General features: G+C 35.5%; 1 protein-coding gene across 2 annotated transcripts in view; it reads left to right on the top strand.

Annotated features, from left to right (window-relative positions):
- Nucleotides 1-4,954, top strand: part of ZBTB10 (zinc finger and BTB domain containing 10) — a 36,215-nt gene extending 31,261 nt beyond the window's left edge. For both annotated transcript variants that reach the window (XM_036097088.2, XM_036097087.2), the window contains exon 6: nucleotides 37-4,954. In XM_036097088.2, the coding sequence (XP_035952981.1) occupies nucleotides 37-342 (306 nt within the window). In that variant the 3' untranslated portion in view covers nucleotides 343-4,954. The remainder of the gene's footprint in view (nucleotides 1-36) is intronic.
- Nucleotides 4,955-17,263: the final 12,309 nt, after the last annotated feature.

Raw genomic sequence — 17,263 nt, 5'->3', positions numbered from 1 at the left:
CTGTCCTTATATTGGATTTTTCCCCCCTTTAATTAGGTGCATAAAAAGGATAAAAAATACAAATGTATGGTGTGTAAGAAGATCTTCATGTTAGCAGCCAGTGTTGGAATAAGACATGGATCTCGACGCTATGGTGTTTGTGTAGACTGTGCAGATAAATCACAGCCAGGAGGGCAAGAAGGTGTAGATCAGGGACAGGATACAGATTTCCCTCGGGATGAAGAATATGAAGAGAATGAAGTAGGAGAAGCTGATGAAGAGCTGGTTGATGATGGAGAAGATCAGAATGATCCATCTCGATGGGATGAATCAGGAGATGTTTGTATGTCTCTAGATGATTAACTGACCTATACTCCTCAAGGATGCTGCATTTGGACATAATATGAATCGACAATTTGAATTGTTGAACTTGAAGGCTTGCAAAATATGGTACATGCTGGATGGTAGTTATGTTGCTGTGAAAACTGTAGGGTCAAAAAGCCTTATAGCAAAAAAAAAATTTTTTTTATATTTGCACAGGACTGTACAGCAAACAACCTTGTGGTTGGATTACATGGAGTCCCCACATCTTCAGTCAGTTATCAAAGTAAAAGTATTTTTTATTTATAGGATATACAGTAACTACTTGGGTCCTACGAATATATTGTACCTATCCTTAAAGAGCTTACGTTCATGTGCCACTTTAACATGAATGAAGAAAATCCATTTTTAAGACTACAGTGACAGCTGACCCAATTACCCTGTCCATCAAACCACTCAGGCTAGTTTGTACTAGTAGAGTTTTGTTTCTATTTTTATTTTTATTAATTTTATTTTTTTTAATACAGATTTTCAGTGAGGGGCCTTTTCAACCCCATTGGTTCTACTTTTCTGTATTTTTCCATTTTAATTTGCTTCATAACTTAAACCAAGTCTCTTCTAGTCTTAGATATTATTTCTCAATTTTGTGCTGATGGGCATGTTTATAAGAACTGGAGAGGTAATTTATTGGAATGAACTGACTTCCTCCATTCCCCCTTTCCTTTTTGACATGAATTTTACTACTTCACAAATGAAGAAATGATGTTGCAAAGTTAACGTGACGAAGTTGACAAATACCACTAAAATGATTATGATTTAGAAGTAACTTTCTCCTGCTGCTCTAATCTGATAAATGGTTATTACATGACGTTTTCTGACATGGTATTCGGTTTTGGGTATCTGTTACTTTGGCACTATTCTTGTTTGCCTCTTTATTTTTGCCAGTGTACTATACCTCAGTCCTATTTGAAAAGACAGAAATCTAATCAAAAAGAAAAGTCATAGAAACAATAAGTAAAATGATTTGTTTCCTAATTTGACCTCCATGTCCAGTTTGGTTAGCTTGTTATGCGATATAAGTGAAATATCAGGTTTTTACTCCTGTGCCCTTTTTATCATTAAAAAAACCACAAAAAGTGCATTCTCTTCTGTTTGATACTTACTGGGATATTGAGCGTTTTGAAATTATGATAATTATTTTTTCAATTCCTCAACATTTTACTACATCTTCATATTTAGTCTTTCTGGTAGTCACCATGATTCAACAGTCTGCAAAAATCTTACAAATAAAATACTGAGAGGCTTTACAATTATTCTGTTAACTAAATTCTTCAAGGTACAAGGGGTGATATATTAAATTGAAATTGTCAGATTTATTTAGTCTGACAGATGAATTAGCTGATAAACTCACAGCAGCATTTCACATAATTAATATTAACATGCATGTCATTTATCAGGAACATATTGTATATTATATAAGATTGAGGGATATCATATTTTCAGCTTTCTTTTAAATAGAAATTGAGTATATTTTCCTATTTTATATCAGGTCACTAAATTATGCTATTTGTGTGGAAAAAATTGCTAAGTACACTTTGACAGACATAATCCTTTGGTGCTCCATCTGATCAAAGTTGAAAGGTTGATTTTTTTTTTTTTTTTTTTTAAAGAGACAAGCTTTCTCATTGTCTCCAATTTCGGTAGTATAATGGTTTAATGTTAGACATTGATGTTTCTGCTTGGATAAATCAAAGATAAAAAGTACAGTGACATGGTTAGATACATATTTTGTCATCTAAACTTTATTGTAGTTTCTACATAACTGTAAAACTGACATGAATAGTTTGGTTTGATTTTTGTTTAAGACTGAAGAGTACATCTTATTTCTCAGTGTTCTAGACAAATGAGTATAATGTAATTCTGGTGGGGTCCAAAGTAGACGTTAGTTGGGCAAAGATACTATGAATGAAAAAGTATTTTAAACGTAAAATGTTCTGCTTTGTGAATATGTAAGTATAGTATAAAGATTTCTTTCATCCCATTTATCCCCCTCCTTTAAAATAAACCATAGTTTACAATTGGTAGATCTGTCTATATATAAATATATATTAAAGAGAAAAGATATATATCTGAAAATCACCTAAATCTGCTTTATTAGACTACAGTTCACTTATTGCATAGAAACTGGACTTGGCTTTACATTCTTATGTACTTTTACTTTTCCTCAAGATATGAACTTACTCTCTTTAAACTGAATTTTCTTTTACTACTTAAATCATTTATGTATATCTGGTAAATTATGACCAAATTTTTGTTAGATTGCATACAGTAAATTGAAATACACACTTGGTACACTACGGGATTGTTGTGCTTTTGTTTGGTTTTAGTTGGAAACAAGGTTTGATGTAGATGGCTTGTTACTGTTAATTTAAAATATTCTATAATTGTCCATTACCTTTTATGTTGTATTGTGACAGATTTGGCTATATTTTTAGTCAACTGAAATATGATACTTTAAAAGTTTGTTTTTAGAAAGGTAATCCAAAGGAATGTTTATACTCTTGAATATATTAGCCTCAGCCTATATAAAAATTTCTTCTTTAAAGTAAACATTTTACCAGAAACAGAATTGACAGATTTTTCTACTTGCTGACTGCCTAACTTATTTGTTTCATGATCTCGAGGGACTGCCTTTTCCCTTCTAGGTCTTTTTTTAAAAAATAGTTTTAGTACTAAGGTATACTACTGGACGTTTCTATTTTTTTTTTTTTTTAAGTATATTCTTTTTCTGACTTACAGTACAATTTCAGGAAGTTGATAGATACTAAGAACTTATGATTGGTCTCATAGGTGACAATGGAATACTCATAATTTTGTCTGTGGAGCCCTGGCAGAATTATGTGTTACACATTTGCTGAATTTTTCTCTTGTAACTTATATTTTAAATGAAACATATTTTAGAGTTGTAATTTTAATGAAGAGGAAAAATATAAACTGTTTCTTTCCTATTCACTCTAGTAACAGACCCTCTCCTATAAATTAAGATCATGTATTCTTTCTTAGGGTTCTCAGAGACAGTTACTTCCATATGGTCCCTGCTTTGTCATTGTTCCTGGCCCTCATTTTTCATATTCACTAGATATGTTGCTAATTTTAGTGCCCTAGCAATTAAGAGCTTAAAAAAACTGTAGGAAGGGGAAACTGAACACTAATAAATAGCTTTGAAATTTGGGGGGAAAACACTAGCTGGTTTTGGTAGAGCCATCCTGATGGAGAAGAGGGAGATAGAATGAGTGAATTCACGTAAAGTGCTTCCAACACTGGTACATAATAGAGGCCTAATACATCTTAGTTTAATAATAGATGCAAAACCAAGAGGAAAGGGGGAGAAAACAGAAAATGAAAGGATCAGGGTTGGGAAATCTATAGTCATACAATAAAGTGTAAAAGGCCTGAAGATGACAGGGGAAAGTGTGATGGAAGAGGAGTTTTAAAAAAAGTCATAAATTTTAAAACTTTGGTAAGCTTTATGTATATTTTTAGGATTTTGTCAACATAGAGTTTATTTTTCTGAATAATGATTCCAAAAGCTAACTTTTTTTTTTTTTTTTAGTGCCTACATGTGCCATTGAGCTTTACATTATTTTCTCTAATTCCCAATAAAGTAGGTGCTATTGTCTCCATTTTATGGAAGAGAAAGGCTCCAAGAAATTTGCACAATATAACTTGCCCGATATAACACAGCTACTAAGTGGTAGAGCTGGGTTTTGACCAGATTTGATTTTGAATGAAGCCCATCCTCTTTTTAGGGGGCTCTATTAACTGCCTCATTAAACAACTTTTGTAGAGTTTCAGGGCTTTAAAGGAGTTTGTATGGAGACCTATTTTCCCTGTAAACCATCTATGTTAGGAATTTGAGTGTCTAATCTTTCCTTCCCCAAATACCCTTATCACTCTTTTCCTCCTAATAAAGCAGTTTTGTCACCTGGCTAGAAATAAGATACCTGACCTCAGTGTAGCACATGCTATTAATTGGCTGTGGCATTTTTTTTTTTTTAAAGGATGGTTTTAAAGTGAAGAACTAGACGTGAACCCCAGTTTTTGTGCCGTTCAGTCACCCAGATCCTTAAACTTAACTATGGTACATAATATATGTGCTTAGAACTAACAGGTGTTTTTTCGTAGTCACTTTTAGGATTTAAAGTGGAAAATTTTTTTCCTGCTGTATCCCTGCTTTCAAGTGAAGTTGAACCGTTCTAGATAGATGAAAATGTGTTAGGGATAAGCACACTTTAATAGATGTTTTCTAGCCCTGAATTTTAGGACATTGGGTACTTAATTTGGAGTACACTGGCTATTGAGAACAAAATTTTGGGTTGAGGAGAGAGGGATGGTTGAGGCCATTATGAAATGGGAGAATCGGCATTTTAAACACTGTAAACATAAAAGAACGCTTTCTTCTGCCTGCTGTTTGTAAAAGCTCTTTGGGAAGATCTTTTACGAAGACCAATTTTTTTAAATGTAATTTACCTACCTAGTATAAGTGTCCTAAGACATGTATGTAAACTTCCACAACTGTTTTGTCTGTGTATTTAGAAAATACACAAGAATCTTTATCAAACCTAAAAATATAAACTTGTGAGCACTAAACTTGCTTCTGGCTTTGTGAATTTTGTTGACTCTGACATTTAATTCAGATTTCTTTGCATTAAAAGTGTACTAATTTAGACTAATTGGGGTAGGGGAACATCTTTGTAAACTTTGACTTATGTATAATTCAGATACCTTTGTACTTAAGGTTTACAAGTTTGAATTATAGAATGACTCAAACTACCTCCTAGTGATGCTTGGAGAGCTGTTTTAATAGATAACAGTGATTTGTAATCAGCATTTCATCTATTCATCTTTATTACTTGTGGGAATTCTCTATAGGTTTTAGAAAACATTGAGATATTTCCCCTCTAATTTACATGTGTGCATAATTTTGGAAGTGGTTTGAAAAGCAAAGGTAAACTACTTCATCCCATATTTACTGCATATTAGCAGACTAATGAATTATAAGTAAATACATGTTTCAAGTCTTTGAAACTTTAATAATACAGAGAAAACACACTTACCTGGGTTTTGTAAGTAATAGAACAAAGGAAATCGTACAAATGACTAGATACTCTCCAAAGGAAATGAGAGTTTTGTTTGGAGAAGGCTGCCCATGTAACACATAGGCCTGGTGTCTTAAAATTGTAAAAGAGCTGTGGCAGAATAATTAGGTATACTGTATGGTTTTGAGAGGTTAAGACTGGGACCACTTGGCTCAAGATTAAAAAGCAGCTTTTAATAATTACCAAAAGATTAAATGTGATTGCTTCAGAAAGAACGAACGAAATATCCTAGTGTTTGAGATGTTCTAGAGAAAGTGAAAGATTACCTGACAAAGGTAATATTGGCTAAGGTAATAGTGACTAAGGTAATATTTTGGCTAAGGTAATATTGACCAAACATTTCTGTCTATAGGTGTTTTTTTGTTTTGTTTCGTTTTTTGCTTAGAAGCTTTTGGACCATTGTAGTTAACCAGCTTTTTGTTTTGCTTAGCAAAAACATTGATAAAGTCATGCATAAATATCTCATGACACCAAAAAGGACTCAGTGGACATTTAGAAATCATGCTTAACTGTATAGAAAAAAGTGCTGTTTGAGCTTTTTTCTTTTTCACTTTGCAAGTCATCACGGACCAGTATTTGGAAGCTGGTGTAGGAAATTAATTTTCTCATCGAACCATGGATCCAGTAATTTAAAGGTCCTTCGGATCATAGTCTTTGTTGTAAACTTTTCTGAATTTTGAACTAAAGAAGGAAATAAATGAACCACAAGAAATCTATACAGTTGAATTAAAGTGAATAAAAAACAGGCTGGCTGACTGCATGGTGCCTTTACATGCTGGTGATACTACCTTCTGCCTGCCGGCCAGGTAACTTCTTTTTTCCAACACAACCAGTTTGGCAATAAGAAATTACTAATCTTCCAAGCATAATTAAGTATGTTTTAGAATAGTAGTGAAAGATAAGCAAAAGACAATCTTCTTGGCACACGTCTCAACAGTGAACTCAGTAGGAAAACACAAAATATTGCAAGATAATTGTAGAATGTTTCACATTAAGATTTTGAGGGAGAAAAAGAACTGATTCCCAGAGAGGTTACAATGATTTTCAGTCCATTTTGGGATCCAGGACTTCTGAACTTCATTTCAGTATTTTACCTGTATCTAAAACTCATTGGATAAGTGATTTAAGATTTGGGAAAACTGAAATTAGGGACTACAAAGTATAGTCAGGTGCAATTCCTGGCACAAATCTGAGCTCAAAGTTGTTTACTAAGTGATGATTAAAAGATGTCAGCAACTTTTTTAGGATTTTGCTTGCTAGTATCTAATGGCATATAGTTAACAAGCTAATTGGGTTTACAAGCAGTTTGTGTTGCCAAGCACAGGGTTATGTGGGATCCCTTGGGACTTTTCCCCACTACACCCCTAGGTGACCATATCTGAAGACATAATGACCAAACCCAAGCTATAACAAATAATGACTACAGAAATCTCAATGCAAGTAGCCTTTGGGGTTTTTTAACCTACACCATCTACTTAACTTGGAATACTGACAAGCTTAAGTATTAGCCATTTGCTGCAAAATACTTGTTTGAAAATAATGGCTGGCTTGTCACCACTAAAATCTTAAGTGTCTAATACTCAGTGTATATAAGGAGGATGTGAAAACCTAGAGAAAACCCTATTGGAGTTTATACCTTGATGGAGAGTGCAACAATGCATCAGTAAAGATCATTTAGATCTGTCGCTAATAATGATTTTTGTATTTGTTAGAGAGGCATGTTGAGAGGGCATTTATACCATATGAAAGACAAATGTGTGTTCGTGTGGAAGATGGAGCTTAGTACTTACGTCACCCTCACCTTCTTCCCTGTTCTTGCTAAAACCTGGATCCCTAAACTGGGATGTTGGCATTCACATAGACAATGTGGGTAAAGTCTCCGAAGTACATTTTACCACAGTAATTTTTCAAGTAATTGTCACCTAAAGCATTAAATCAGTGAGGTCATTCCAAAGAAGGGTAAGTCTACGGACTGAGTCCTTGTCCACCAAGAGTACTAGTCCAGGGAATTACCGTCACCCAAGGCAATGGAGATTTGAAACAGTTTTTTATGCATTGGTATGGATTTTCTTTTATTGGTAGTCTTAAATTTGCCTCCTTTTAGGATTTTGTCATTTCATAGACTTAAAAAATGTTTGTTAGAATCCTACATTAGATTTCAGGCAGTTTTTGGGAGGCATTCTAAACTTTGGCCCTTACTTGTGCCTTCTGAAGGCAGCTGACTCTTAATTGGCACCCCGTCTATTTTCTGGCCCTTCTTTGTTCCTACTGGTGACTTATTCTGTACTCAAAATGTGAGCTCCCCTTTTAGCCTATGGACTCCTCTCTTTGGTTATATATGTATTCAACAGATAAATATCGAAGACTCATTTGTGAGAAAATGGTTACCTGTGATGGATAATGACTTCACATTCTATTCTGTTCTCAATTATTACAAGCCATTTGCCAAGGAAAGAGATTCAAAATTAAGCAAGCAGGGAACAAATAGGCCCTTCATTTCAGTGGTTTTGAAAAGCAGGAATGATTGGGAATTGTGGATGGATAGGATAACTAAAAATATAAAATGGCACAGATTAAGAAAATGCATACACGGCACTTTGCATTGTCTCCAACATAATAGAAGGAGAAAATGCTTTTACTTTGAAAATATTTGCATGGACCTTATACAGCAAACGAAAATGTTTATATCCGCTATTTATCTTTTTCTGGGATAGGAATATATTACTTTCTAGGTGCCTCCTAGTTCTATAGGACAAGAACTATATTGGACAAGTGTGTAAGATTAGACGAGCTCTTCAGAAGATTCATTTAGGTACTCAGGGAAACTGACACCTTAACAGAGTCTACCTCCTATTTGGAGGTGGAGGGGGATAATGAAGTTACTCGGACCTAGAGTTGTTTTCCTATCCAGTAAAGCAGTTCAGTACAATTGCAAGCCCTTGGGGTTAATGTTCAGTCCACTTATTTTTGGCCTTAGGGAAAGAACATCACCTTTTCTCAAAGGATGAAATCACAAGCTTCTATAGTCCCCCCCCCCCCAACTCCAAGTTAATTAGTAAGGAAAGTAATAGCCTAAGTATCAGACTCCATTTTGATGCGCCTTTTTTTCTTTAGCATAGTATATTTACACCTAAGTCTCAACATCAAATATCTAATCAGTGTTCAAAAGTCCAATCTTACTCACTTCGCACATGTTTGCCTTGTATTTTACAGTTTGCGTTTTGGTCAGGATTCTAACTGTAGGAGTCAGCAAGCTTTTTCCTTATAGGGCCAGATAGTAAATATTTTTGGCTTTGTGGGCCATAAGGTCTCCATTACAACTAGTCAACTTTGCTGTTGTATCATGAAAGCAGCCATAGACAGTATGTAAATGAACAATGTGGCTGTGTTCTGATAAAGCTTTACTTCCAAGATTAGGCACCAGGCTGCACTTTGCTGACCCCTGATCTATAAGTTCTCACTCCACTCCACATGTATTCATTCTCTCTCACTCTCGCTTACTCTCTCTGTCCTTGCAATATATACATTAAAGAATGATGTGCCTTCTTAATATCAATTATTTTCTTTCCAGAATTACAGACCTGGAGTAGCAACAAGATGTAACACTTTGGTGGCACCATTTTAGCTGAGAAGGATAAAAACCTTACCATCTTGGCTCTGATTAGACAGTAAGACCTGTTTAGGAACTCAGTTAAATACCATATCCCGGTACAGAGGTGTCCTCCCCCAGCCCCATTCCCTGGTTCCTAAATAAGAGAATTAAAGAATACATCCAATTCAGAAATACATTCAGTGTTTAATAAGAGGAAATGCCACTTGCTGATAAAAATACATACTTTTCTGATCTAGACCCTTTTATTGCCACTTTATCCCATGTTAAAAGATTATTTTACATCAGTCCTCAACCTTAATCATGTTCTACAATATTGACTTTCCATAACCTTTAGAATGTAAACTATTTGGGAGTCTTCAATATCTCCATTCATAAAAGATGTCAGTAAATTAGATTTGTCAGTCATCTTGGACATAGCTTGAAAATGCTAAGCTTGTGAGTAAATGAGCCAAAGAATCTGACCTGAAAAATACTTTCCATCAAGCCCTTGAGGAAATATTCCCAAGACTAAAGACTACTAAACTGAACCGGAAATCTGTCATTGTTTCAGACACTAATTCCCCATTGTAAGCCCTACTGAGGATACCCTTGTGGTCTTGTGTTCCTCAGTTTCCTGCAAATAGTAGGGTTTTACTAAATACATGTCAAATGAACCAAGTATTGAACACAACTCTTCATAGTCAAAATTTCTATTTAAAAGTTTCAGGGGCACCTGGGTGGCTCAGTTAAGCGTCTGCCTTCAGCTCAGGTCATGGTCCAGGGGTCCTGGGACTGCTCTGAGTTCTAGCTCCTTGCTCAGCACAGAATCTGCTTCTCCCTCTCCCTCTGCCCCTCCCCCTGCTTGTGCGCAGCCTCTCTCTCTCTCTCTCTCTCTAATAAAATCTTTAAAAAAAAGTTTCAACGTTGACTTAAAATAGTTTCAAGAATTTTTTCTTATTATTAAGGCCCAAGTTAATCAGAACAGAGGTCTGATTCTAAGGAATTTAGAAAAAGTTTTGTCGCTCTTCTAGTAAGATACTATCCCATCAGGAGCATCAGATATATTCGGGAAGGACATATGATACAACTCTGAGAAGAACATAGTCACTTAAGAATGCAGCAGGGTTACTGTCTGGGCAGTCCATTCACTCAACCCACTGCAATCTCGACTGCAACTTCAGTATTTGAAACTATCCTCATAAGGGCCACTAATGACTAGTTGCAAAATCCTCATCTCTGCAGCGTTTGGTTCTGTTAATGACTAATTTCCTTCATACAACTCTCTTCTTACTTGGCCCTGTAAGTATTGGTATTGCCTTAATTCTATGCCGGGCACTCACCCAGTGTTCTTTCCCTTGGTGTTCTTATTCAGCCCAAATGATCACAATGACAAGCCTTGGGGACTCTCACCACTGACCTCTGTTCAGAGTTTACAAATACTTGTTTAAATGACACCATGCATTGTTGTTTGAAACACAAAGGACTTTCACTCAAATCCTAATTTGGGTCACCGTTCTTTAATTTCTCTTGGATGACCTCAAGAGTCTATTTAGATTTACATTCTACTATATGGGGTCTTACCATACCATACTACTGCATAGCAAAGTCACCTTAATTAAAACTATAATCTGGTTTCTCTGGAGATACTTAATGCAAATAATCAGGTTAACACTTTATTTGGTGAGGTGTGTATCTAGCTATCGTATCAACATGTATGTATCTCTGTTAATTATAGGGATCAATAGAATCTGTGAACTGAAGTAACCTTAGAAACAACTACTCTACACGTTTCCCCGGCCTCTGCTTGATTTCATTCCATAAATGTTCATCTCTAGCTCATTACCTCACATTGCAGGTCCTATTAGCTTGAGATGCTTCTCTATTCTCTAAACTGAGTCGAGTTGAAATCCGATTATTCATCTCTTAATGCCACACAGATTCTCATCCTTCCATGTAATAGTCTACATAACAGTGGAAATTGGAAGGGGGGAGGGGTGAGTATACTATATTTGAGGAGTACTTAGGGACTTAAAATTTTTCCATTCCTAGGGGCGCCTCGGGGGCTCACTCGGTTGAGCCTCCCAACTCCTGATTCCCGCTGGGGTCCTGATCTGAGGGTCGTGGGATTGAGCCCCACATAGGGCTCTGTGCCAAGTCTGCTTGTCCCTCCCTCCCCACCCCTGCTCTCTCTCTCTCAAGTAAAATCTTTAAAAAATTCTTTTCCATTCCTAGAAAACAATATTGTATGTCTTCAGTCCTGTAAATATAGTATCAGAAACCCATACTGTTCACCCTTTTCCAGTTTAATGTCTCACTCTTAAGGCTAAGAATTAAATAATATAAAAAACCAAAAAGAGATTTTAAAGAAAAGCATCCAAAAATATTTCTTATAAAGTAGAATATTAATTTGCTGGCACTGGTATAGAACATTTAATGTAACATTAAACTTGCTTCTCCAGGGTAAGATTAAGTTTGCAGCTTGATATAAAAATTTAAATGTTGCTTAATCCTAGGCTTTTAAGAATTTCATAATTAACTGATTTTAAATGCAGTATAATTTTAATATGTGTAAATTTAATGATTCAACTCCCTTTAGAAAATGTATTACAAGGAAGATGAGGGTTACTTTTTCCTTTAATTGCATTTTAGATCATAGTCTAAAAGAGGTGAGAAATTTTTCATTTTTATTAAATTCTTATAAAACTTCAGGTCCCTCTGGCCCAGACTACTCCTCTCCTTAAGCAACAGGATAGATTTATAATTATGGCTGCTTTAATTTTTATACTTATTTTGAAAAAATTTATGAGGACAGTCCTAGTGCATTTATGTCACGAAGATGGAAGAATGGGACTATTGTCCTTATTTGGGTAGCCATTAAGTCTTAAAAATTGCTGAATGCTCCATAGCATAATATTTTTTCTCAATGTGTGCACAACTTTAAAAATACGAATCAGGGGCGCCTGGGTGGCTCAGTTGGTTAAGCACTGCCTTCGGCTCAGGTCATGGTCCTGGAGTCCCGGGATCGAGTCCCACATCAGGCTCCCTGCTCAGCAGGGAGTCTGCTTCTCCCTCTGACCCTCCTCCCTCTCATGCTCTCTGTCTCTCGTTCTCTCTCTCTCAAATAAATAAAATTAAAAAAAAAAATATGAATCAGGAAATTCCATAAAAAATTACCAAAAACACATTTTGTGAAGTTTATCACATGTTACCCCATGCTGTTTGAAAGTTACATCATATCCTTCATCTTTGTCTCAGCAAAAATCCTAGATTTGAGAATCCGAGGACATTTTGCCTACGTGTAGGTGATGAATGTCATTGCCATTTTCAGCCATTTATGGATATGTTTTCACTCTTTAAGCATTTATCACTCACTGACATGCCAATTTGTTACAACTTTTAGGTTTAATGTAAGCACTTTATAGTATTACTGTGACTCTAATCTAGACCTCCGAATGGCCATTTTGGGGAAACTGAGCATAAATGATGCAGGCGTAGTATTTTCCACAAGCGAAAAATAAAATTGAGTTAGCTTGTTTTGCACTGTAAAAGTCTGTTTTCTGCAAAAGGAAGTGACTTGAAAAATCTGATTTGAGAATTTTCCCAATATATCATACTGTCATTAATGCCCTGCTTTTTAATAGAATCTTTTTTCTTATATTCTCACCTTTATTAACATAATTCATTGTTGAAGACGATCAATAAGACAACTGCATTTTGTATATCTTAAAAAACAGTGTCAGTTTTATTTTTTAGCCACAGGTACAAACAGAAAGCCAAACTTAAGCATGACAGTAAAGCAGAGTCTTAAGCAATTGAAACTAAAGATTAATGTGCTATATAATTGCATTCCATTGTAATAATTGAAGTATGTTTAAAGTATTTTCATTGTGGGATGAAAAATGAGAATATGGTATATATTTAAGCCCTTTAATATTTTAGTTTCAGAGTTGGAAGCTTTCCGAGGCTTCTAAGAAGTAAAGCTGTAACTCATTTCTGTGGCTCTCTCATTCGTAGACATTGGAGAAGGGACTTACATAAGCCTCACGAGGTATTGGAAAGAGAATTCCTCAAGCAAAAGTTTCATGATTTGTAGATGAGATTTAGACAGTTTTCAGAATAAACGATTGAGTTTCATGTGAATTTTACATGTTTGAGCAGGTAAATTTGGTGAGTAATTAAAGAATGTTTTCCTTTAATGTGTCCATTTGGTATTTGAGATCATTATTATCAGATCAGATACATTTCTTTAGCTCTATTAGAGACCCTTTGTTTTTTTCTTTACAGTGATCCAAATTACCAGATATACAGTGACTAATTAGCATGAACTCTTCAAATATGTCAAGGCATTTCTATTTTAAAATCCATCCTTAAAGAGAAAATATACTTTGTAGGATAATTGCTAGTAACAATATTCATTCTGTAAATAAATAATATAGTAAAATTATTTATAATGTGAATTTTCAAAGTGAATGCGTTGTTTAAACATTTATTTTCCCTTTCTGCATTTGTGCGTAACGGGCAGTCCCCCATTCTCTACCCTCATCTCTGAGTTCCCTACTTTAGCTCCTTGTTTACCTTCATCTGATCTTTGGCTAACTTCTTTCAACTATATCCAGCTATGTTTTAGATATAAATACAAAGCTAAGGATCTACTTCATCTTCAAACGAACCTGAAGTGAATTTTAATCTTATTTGCCAAAAATAGTGTCAATTAAAACTTTTTTATTCTAATGGTAACCATGTAAATTTACTGCCTAGTGTGTTTCTCTCTACCTTAAATTTGACCATTTTGCCCTGACTATGACCTTTCTTAGTTAAGCCTAACTGGCTAACAAATGCAGAGCAAACCTCAAAAGACAAGCATTGTTTTCACTTCTAAATAACCTTCTTCAGGGATTTTCAAACTGTGCTCTAGGATTGTAGGGGTTCTTTGAAGATGCCTCTCTGGGTGTGGGGCTAGCTGGTGTAGAGTAGGTGGGGCCCTGGGCCTTCAGCCAACCCTCTACAACAGCTTCACTTTTATCTGATTCCTTATGCTTTCAAGGCCTAGTGTTTTTAAAAAAAAATTTGTAACTGCCAACTTAATCTTAAAATATTCATGGATAATAATAGTAATAGTAGCTTTTATTTATAGAGTGCTTATCATATGCCAGACCCTGCTTTAATTATTTTCTAACATTAATCCATTAATCCTTAAAATAACCCGTAAGATTAAGCATTTTATTATCCCTATTTACAAATGAGGAAACTGAGGCTTAAGGATTTTAGCTTGCCCAAGGGGTCACGGCTAACAGGTGACAGACTTTGGACTCAAATCTTGGTGCGCCGATTAACGTCTTAGTTTAAGTCAGGAATGGTAAATGTAAGGTCAGTGTGCCCCCATCCCCCCCACCCCGCCCACTCTCCCACACTTGAGGCTGACAGGGACAGTGGCTAAAAACCGTATTTCTCACGGATCACCAACACAGCCTTAGAATTCCCCATGAGGTGCTATGGGTAGTCACTCCTGATCCATTGGTGTTGGCACTCAAGACCTATTTACCCACTGTAAGGTGAGGTATCTGTGACCTCACACTTGTGATTAGAAAAAGTCTCCTCCAAAGTCTAAAAGTGTTGCCAATGGCAGCTTGAATATTGGTAGTTGAAAAACACCAAATTATCTTTGATCCACATGTTAATTTTTCATGATCAACCTATTTACGAACAAATCCCTAATTATATCATCCTCATTTTTACCAACTTCTAATAGAGGATTTTTATTTCTGTATTTATATATTTATAACTTGTATAAATGTGTAAATTGATCATTATAAACACTATATACAATCCTCATAATTAGAACAGTTAGGATTTTTTAAGCTTCTCTTTGAGTGCCTACGGAAATAAAGACCTAAAGTAATTAATATTCTGAGAACTAATGTTTTAAATGTGGGATGGAGGTGGAGGGAGAGGGTGGAGAACTTATGCTTGGGGGTGAGTCTGCCAGTTTCCATATTGTAGAGAATTTAGTGGTTTGAATAACCTTCACTATTTCCACTACCAGCATGCCCAGCCCAGGAATGTCATAGCCACAGGACTGGGTGAATGCCCAAACACTTAAAAAAGGAACACACATACACACCCAACCCCCAGCTGATCTTTCAGTTGGTCTTGCCAGGAGGTAACCAATAGTTCCTGTGCTGTGCCCATTCGTACCAGGGAAAGCTGGGCTCAATTAAAGTTTTTCCCGTTAGGTGCAAGACTTTTTAGATGACTCATAGTAGTTCCTGTGCTCAAGACAGGGTCAAAGAGGCCCAAGGCTATATTTAACTTCTCTCTGAAATTACCTGTCAATCTCAACCAGTTTTTTTCAATACAGTATATATGGAGAGTTAGTAGCAAGTAATTTGTAACTTTCAATACACGAAGAAATCTTAAGTCACTTTTTTGTTGTTGTAAACAGGTATTGAAATCCAGATTTTCTTAAATGGATGGAAATTCCTTTTGTGAAATTATTTAACATTCATTCAGCAAACACATTAGTATATTGGAATGATCTTCCTATGACCATTATCATGCAACCCATTAAATTCTTGTTCATAAAATTGTTTGAGTATTATGTCTTAAATGTTCTCTATATGAATAAAATATTTCTTCCTAAAAGCCATTTCTGATGTATTCTCTTTCCAGTTATTTGTAAAAGTAGAAATCGCTGAGCAGTGCTATGGGGAATGAATCAGAGTGACTGGTCCACATGACACCTCGTGCCACCAACTAGGAATTTCTCTGAAGAGAGTTGAAAGAACCACCTTCCGCTGGTTGCAGCATATAGTGAGCTCCACAAGCCTCTTTTCTCCTGGTTTTTGCTTTTGTCAAATGAGAAAATAGAATAGCCGATTGTAAGCTGCCCTATGCGAAGCTGATCAGGGCTTGCTGAAAATGTCAACCAAAGCCAGCGACTCAATCACACGAAAGACTATTAGGATTGGTAGCACACATGAAGTAGAGAAAAGCCAGCTAAAAAGAACTATGTGATTCTAAGATAAGACTTTAGAAATGTAGAAAGAAACAGTATAAATTAAGACTGGAGATGATATCAGGATTATATTAAATGGGGTTTGGTAGCACTTAAGGTTTGGCGAGAAAGGGTTAGTTATGTGTGTTTCAAAAGCTTGCTCTCCTTCATAATTCTAAGTCACTTTATTAAAGCATCTAAGCCTAAACATTAAAAGTTGAAGTTTTGGGTGGGTGTGTGTGTGTGTGTGTGTGTGTGTGTTTTAAGTAAACAACCACACCTCTGCAGTTATCTGATGCTACCACATACTAACTGCATTAAAAATATTCCACAGAAATAAGTCCTTTTGGATGTTAACTTACAAACATATATATATATATGTATCAATGGCAAATACCCTACTCTAAGTTGAATATAGTTTTTTTTTTCTTAATGATTTAGTAGAATGACTATGATCTAGTCCTAATATCAATACCAAAAGTTCCTTTAACAGCTAAAGTTAAAATACTGTAATATCAGAATAGTCCCATGTGGTGGATTAATAGAAGGCCATCAGTTTTTTGAAAAAAAAACAAAACAAAAACAAACAGAAATAAGAGTTACAGATAAAGTTCTTCCTTAACCCTACTGTTAGAAAAAAAATTCCTTAAAACCTTTCCATAAATTTCTGGCCCATAATTTATTTATTGTATAACTGTCATCAGGATAGTGCTATGATAATAGCACTTGCCATCAAAATACCATTTACAGGGGCGCCTGGGTGGCTCAGTTGGTTAAGCGTCTGCCTTCGGCTCAGGTCATGATCCTGGAGTCCCGGGATCGAGTCCTGCATCGGGCTCCCTGCTCATCAGGGAGTCTCTGCTTCTCCCTCTGATCCTCCCCCCTCTCATATGTTCTCTCTCTCTCAAATAAATAAAATCTTTAAAAAAAATACCATTTACGTGGCAAATAAGCATACAAAGATAATTCAGTGTAACTAGTCAAATATAAATTAAAACATTCTAGAAAATGGATGACGTTATTTTTAAAAATTTTAATACTCTAAATTGGCAAGTATGAGGTTAATTAAGATTATCAGGACTCCTAGAAGAGGCTCTCTGGAAAGCAATTTGGTAATATGTTCAAGAGTCACTAAAAAATGTTTATGCCCCCCAAATGCACTTCTAGAAAACTGTCCCACAGCAGAGATGATTTTTATACAAGGATGTTTTTCAAAGT

The sequence above is a fragment of the Halichoerus grypus genome, chromosome 5 (assembly GCF_964656455.1).
Source record: "Halichoerus grypus chromosome 5, mHalGry1.hap1.1, whole genome shotgun sequence".
In the NCBI taxonomy this organism is placed as follows: domain Eukaryota; kingdom Metazoa; phylum Chordata; class Mammalia; order Carnivora; family Phocidae; genus Halichoerus; species Halichoerus grypus.
The sequence above is the reverse complement of the archived record's forward strand: the minus strand, read 5'-3'. Positions and strand labels throughout refer to the sequence as shown.